Consider the following 6262-nt stretch of genomic DNA (forward strand, 5'->3'; position numbering starts at 1 on the left):
TTCGCATAAAGGCAGTTTCTTGCTTTTCAAAACTCCTGTCGATTGCATTCCCCATTCACTGCCATACTGAAACTTTCCTCTACCCAAATTGTTGGAAAAAATTCAAATAGAAGTTGGGACAAGAGGTATCCTAAGAATTAAATTTAAACACACTAACTGAAAATGTTTAATCCAAATTCAATAACTTTAATTTATATACTAATTATATTAATCATTAATAAATAATCTTTTTTTTAATAATAATTTATTATATATTCGCTTCGATGTTTAACCATTTTGGAATTGTACATACTAGCATATACTTGAAACGAACTCTTTTTTAACGTAAATCTGTTCCATTTGTGGCTGTGAGAAAGCCATGTTTTCACAGCATTTTCCGGTTTTTTGTACGTAGACGTTATTTTGGGCCACCTGTCTGAAATTCATGTGTTTTTAGGTCAGTTGCTTGTCGTCCTGCGATCAAGCTGCAATTGAATTCATCTGCTGCCCGGACTCCGGAGCTTCAAGAGGCTGCGTGACATGTCGTTTTTTACGCGAGCACGCCGTGTGTACACAATTAATCAAACAAGGGACAGAACGCAGAACAAAAACCAGAAATATTCAATTATTCATAGGCAATGTTAACCCGAGTGTGTGGCACATGACCACAAACAGGCGTCACCGAACATAATGTTGATAAGTGTGTATGCCCTATGTAAATTTTGTGCAATGTAAATGCCACGCCCACTCAAGCTTGGTGGCGCCGCAAAAATCTGGCAGGCTTCAGTTGCGACATAAAAAGTGTGTGAGGACTGCTATTTGCGATATATTCTGGGGACGTGATGTTCAATTGCGGCAACGGCGACTAGGGAAACAACTTAATTTTATACGGAGGACACTTATTGAGGTGACAGGTGTCCAAGATCCTTAAAATGATACGGAAATATTTACTAAAGTCCCTCGGTTAAAGTAGTAAGGCCTTTTAATCGAAGTTTAATTTGGTTTACTTTAAGTAATATTACTAATTTAATTTACTCTTTTTAAATTCTATTAACGCCTATTCTATGAATTCTTCTAAAATTTTCTGCCCCAAATGGAACAAGTGTTCAACTCTCTAAATTGCAAAACCTGGCCCAGAACGGGAAAAACGTTAATGGCACCACAGGGATGCAGAGATAGATGTAAACTGGTCGGATGGAGGAAATAGTTGCGAGTGGCACAGGGTTGAGCATAAAAACGGCATTAGATGGAGGGCTCTCGAAAATTTGTTGGCCATGCGGGTAAACAAGAAAGTTAATTAGTGGCACAAGTACCAAATGTGATAAGAGCTAGTGTCGTAAAATAATTAAATTGAGTAAGAAAAAGTAAGTGGAGCTTGTAGTGAATTTGAGAGATAAAACATTTTTCTCTGAAAGGTCTTAAAATCCTCTTTTCATTTAATGCATTTAAACCAAATTACGATTAAGTTATGCCTTATTATTTTAAAATTCTAGTTCGGTTCTGTTGGCCACTAAAATTATTTATTCATGACCGATAACCGATACAAAATAACATTATGGAAATTTAAAATTTACCATATGACATTGATATCGCTTCAGAAAATAAACCATCTATGTACGTATGTATGCGAAGTCATAAAAAAATAAATCATGACCAGAAGGAACGAATATGGAGTATCAATTTCTGAAGCAAAATGCAAAGAAAAATGCTATTGGCAATTCGGAATACATTGGCAGCTAAGCAGAGACAAAGCAGGCTGGACGTAAAAATCAGAAATGGGGATCCCTGGAATGGAAAAAAATATTTCCTTAGTAAACCGATGACATTTGGGAAGCCGGAAATGCCAGTGGTGCACAGGCGAATTATTGCGGTTGTGAGTATAATGTTTACAGCTCCAGGCTACAATAACCAGAACTACTAAATGAGACCTTTCGTTCCAAGGGCATGCCCAAACAGCAGGATCCAGTGGCAGCCTCTCCGGAGCGCTATTGCATTTGCCGGAGTAGTCGAGCGGATGGCTTTATGATGTAGGTATTTCTATGGCAAGTTTCCTGGCGGGCTTAAGCGTCGCAGTGACAGGTTATTTTTCCCATCCAGCTGTTGTGACAAGTGCAATGAGTGGTTTCACGGCGAATGTATTGGCCTGGACGAGGATGTTGGTCTGCAGTACGATGTCTACTTTTGCGACAAGTGCCGACTGAAGAATCCGCGACTAAAGTGCACCTACAAGACACAGCCCACCGTCCCCATCGTCCGGCCTGTGGTCGCCAAGAGGGCGCCCGAACCGGAGCTAGATTCTACCAGAGCGGTCCCGCCTGTTGCCTCGAAACCGACATCCCTGGTGACTCGCAGAAAATCGTTTAGTGCGTTGGTGGCAGTGAACGAGATGTTGGGGGAAGACCGTAAGCGGGAGCCCCAGAAGCCACCTAGAACTAGGAGTGCCGATGAGGCAGCACCCGTTAAGTCGCTCGAATCGAAAGCATCTCAGTGCAATTTGGGCACTAATTCAGAGGAAAGAACCTCCGCCAATAAGGGACCGTCTGCGAATATTCGAGGATTAAAGCGGCGCATTTGTTGCACTTGCAGCTGCGATGAGACGGCTCGCCCAGACTCTAGGTACTGCTCGGATGAGTGCGGCAGTGTTACCACATTGACCAGGATTTTCGCGGTGATGCCACGTCTGCTTCCGACCTGGGGACTGAACTGCGACGAGGCCAAGGCCGATGATATGATGGTAGGCTCTCTGATTCTCTTTTTCTCGCCATGCATATATTTTATTTAAAATTTCAACAAATAAACAGCAGGCCCTAACTAAAACCCAGCCCAAATTGGTGCTGGAAACCGAATCTGAAATTGGGACAGTGTCAGAAAAAAGTTCAAAGCCAGCTGCGTTGGAAAAGCAAATCGGTAATGGGCCAGCTATTAAAGATGCTGGAAAGGTGCCAGAAACACCATCCATAAAATCTAAAAATCAAAATCCACCCAAAAGAGCGAATGTACCAGAAACACCCACTAAATGTAACCGGGAAAATCAGGCTTCCAATTCCCATAACATCAAACAAAATTCGTTCGAAAAAGACCGTCACTCTAGATCTAGCTCTAGAACCCTCTCTATAATTGAGAAAAGTGGAAAAGATAAGGCACCGTCCACACAGCACACACCAAGAAAGGTTTCATCTCTGACAAAAACTCAGATTATGGATAAATATTTTAAGACTCCTTGTTCATCGTCTAAAAACCTAAAAGCCGTAAATACACCCCGACGCGAGTCGGAAAACATCATTGAGTCAAAAACTCGTGCAGAACCGAAAACACTTGGTACTCCCGACACTAAAGCCTTGTCCAAAATAGTGAATCAAACCAATATTAAATCACAATACGATACTCAAAACAAGAGAATCTACATAGAGCGGTCCAATGTGTGCTTCGACAAAGGACTCATTAAGGAGCCGATACTATGTCGCCCAAATGAGAGCAGCTGCCAAAAACTAAAGGCTTTAAGCCAGATTGTATCCAAGCTGTTGCCTGAGCAGAAAGACTACCTGGCAAGGAGGAGAAAAGCCTTGGAAGACCAAAGACGAGTCTCTTCAAAGATGCCTATCAAGGTGCAACGAGCCCCCAAGGCAAGCAAGCTGAAGGATTAAAGCTTAACAACACTTTTACTGTATATAGCTAATAAAAATAAAACTTCCCATTTCAACTAAAGCTGAGTAAAAACTAACGACCATTTACCGAATCAATCTCGCAAACTGTCACATTTGTTGACCTGTCAAAGGGTCTGTGGAAACTTTCAATTCTCGCACGTCCACTGGAGAGTATACGTGATGCGAGCCTTCCATCAAATGTCAATCAGTCAATGGTTTGGAACAACGGCCCAAAGAGATAAAAACTAAACCCCACCCTAAGCTGAAACTAAAATGTTTATTTGTGTCTCTATTCGGCATTTGCTATTTCAGGGTCTGTGAAATTTTATACATAAATATTTCATTATTGTCCTCGCATATTCAACTTGCATGAGTCCACGAAAAGAAAAATAGAAACACTCTGTAGAAAAATGAATTATTCGGTTTGGCTTTTCAAAACTCGGTACCTGCACTGCGATTTTATTTGTTTTTAGAGTTGTCGTATTTCGTTCTTTCTCAGAGAGCCATTTGGGTCCCATTCTTTTTTGATAGCGTAAACTTAAATGCGAATGAGCTTTTGTAGAGTATAACTGATATTTTTCATCATTTGTTGTCTTTCTTTGTGTGTTTCTGTAATTCTGAAAGCCAGGAACTTTGGAGGATTTGGAGAATTTGATTTAGTTTCATTATAAAATATACCTAGCTTGCCGGATCCGCCAATCACTCATCCGCCATGTGTTACGGCCAACGGATAAAAAAAATAATAAAACAAAGAGTCGTGACAATGATTGACAGTTTTGCGCACTCCACCATCCGCAATTGAATATTTTTTAAGACTCCCAGGAGATGGAACCGGTTTCCATCAAAAGTGTCGTAAAATATAGATATAAAAATCACGGCAATAACTAGATATTGCCCCTAAAGCTTATACTGTAGTTCAATGTCGACAACTACAAATTGCCACTGCAGTCCTTACGAACAGAACACACGATTCTGGGCCAGTTTTATTCCCAATTACAGAAACGTTTGCTCTGTTCATTAATCCTTGATGACTACGCTCCACTATATAAAAGCTTTATGAATCTCTTTTCGTTTCCCTAACTTTTAAGCCGATTGGTAAAATTGAGTAGCATACTAACGCTTATGCTTTGCAATATCTCGTTACCAAGGTGATCTCGCCTCTACAGAAAATACTACTTTTCCCCTAAGAACTTGTTTCTTTTTGACAAAACACTTTTCTTGCCTTCTGCATTGAAAATATGGAAGAGCTCGCTTTTGAAAAAAAATTAAAATTACTCGGTCTTGTGTTTTAAAATAAAATTTTCATATGTATCAAAAAATGTGGTATAAAAAAACCAATTTGTGTTGTCAAGCAGTGAATAAAACAAATTTTTGTTTGTTACAAATATTTTTTTGTATTTCGCAAGCTGAGCAATGAAAGTTTTTTTATTATTGTTTAACTTTCTTATGTAAATTTTATTATTTTACTACCACACTTTGTATGCTTCATTTTATTTTACACCTACATTTTAGAGAAAACTGAAGCGAATTTTTTTGATTTTCCTTTCAGCTAAAACCCACAAGCCACCACCAACTTTTGACGTCCCTCTTTAAAAAGGTTAATTGTGTCATTCTAATGTCTTTAGCCATCTATGTGCGTGACTTACGTGTTTGGGATGCCAAGGCAGACAGGACCCTAGACCCTGGTCCTAAACGGAGGCAGAGGGGGTCTCCAAAAGGATTTGCCACCAGAAACACGTTTTGTTTCAGTTTCTCTTCTCAAGAAAGGAAAAATGCTTTCGATCTACGTGATACTCATCCCTCTTCGGTTTCAACTAATGGGGATTAAATGGCTTTATTTCCATTTACTTGACGTTGCAGGGCAAAATGCTTTTAGAGCAAGATGTTTACTGCAACACATTATTGTCTTTCAGCTCCAACAAAGTTGGATTTCATATTGATACAATTGTGCTTTGTTTTAAAAACTTTTATAAATGAAATAATATCTTGACAAAGATTTTTTGCATATCAGGTCGTGGCTTGACTAAAAATATGTGACTTGTCGAATCTTTAAGCACATTAGAGCTTTTGAAAAATCTGTAATTTTCTGTGACCGATTTCCGCGAAAGTCACTTGCCACTTTTTAAGATGCATTTAAATTTATGATAAAATATGTGTACCGCAACAAATATGTATGTGGTGTACTTGAAGCACTTGAGAAAGGATAAAATAGCATGTCAGCGTGCAGTCCGTTGATAAGTAGTTTTAAATAGATTTAAGGTTTTCATGTATCTTTCTTGTAAGAGAAGTGTAATGAAATAAAAACAGTTTCCGTTTGAAACGGAAGTTGGAGTAACACCATTATTTAAGGGGCTCCTCTTAACACGATTTGACATTTCTTTCAAAATTTGTTCAGGAAAAACGATTTTTAAAGAATTTTCCAAATAAAAAAGTTTGTCAAGTTTTTCTCTGAAAAAAGTACCGTCCGCCTTATTTTTGCTTTTCAAATGTTGAAAAAATTTGAGAACGTTTGTAACTAAACGTTTGATCTACGATTTTTTAAATTACTTGATGTTGCCTTAAAAAATTAAGATTACTCTTAAGTTTAAAAAACGCGTGACTTTACAACCAATGCACCTGCTAGATCTTTTTCACTTTCT

At 38.8% G+C, this 6262-nt stretch overlaps 1 protein-coding gene across 4 annotated transcripts; it reads left to right on the forward strand.

The window, feature by feature from the left end:
- The first annotated feature begins 1639 nt into the window (after nucleotides 1–1639).
- LOC6505135 (death-inducer obliterator 1) lies at nucleotides 1640–3918 on the forward strand. Of its 4 annotated transcripts, none has more exons than XM_032453316.2 (4): nucleotides 1640–1852; nucleotides 1921–2006; nucleotides 2053–2713; nucleotides 2781–3916. In XM_032453316.2, exons 1-4 carry the CDS (start codon nucleotides 1673–1675, stop codon nucleotides 3621–3623), a joined length of 1770 nt encoding a protein of 589 aa, XP_032309207.2. In that variant the 5' UTR covers nucleotides 1640–1672; the 3' UTR covers nucleotides 3624–3916. The 4 variants fall into 4 exon arrangements, with proteins under 4 accessions (XP_032309207.2, XP_001964792.4, XP_044572207.1 ...); XM_001964756.4 differs by having other exon boundaries at nucleotides 1649–1852; nucleotides 2077–2713; nucleotides 2781–3910; XM_044716272.1 differs by having other exon boundaries at nucleotides 1724–1852; nucleotides 1906–2006; nucleotides 2781–3918.
- The last annotated feature ends 2344 nt before the right edge of the window (nucleotides 3919–6262 follow it).

Source organism: Drosophila ananassae, chromosome 3R, assembly GCF_017639315.1.
Source record: "Drosophila ananassae strain 14024-0371.13 chromosome 3R, ASM1763931v2, whole genome shotgun sequence".
Lineage (NCBI taxonomy): Eukaryota > Metazoa > Arthropoda > Insecta > Diptera > Drosophilidae > Drosophila > Drosophila ananassae.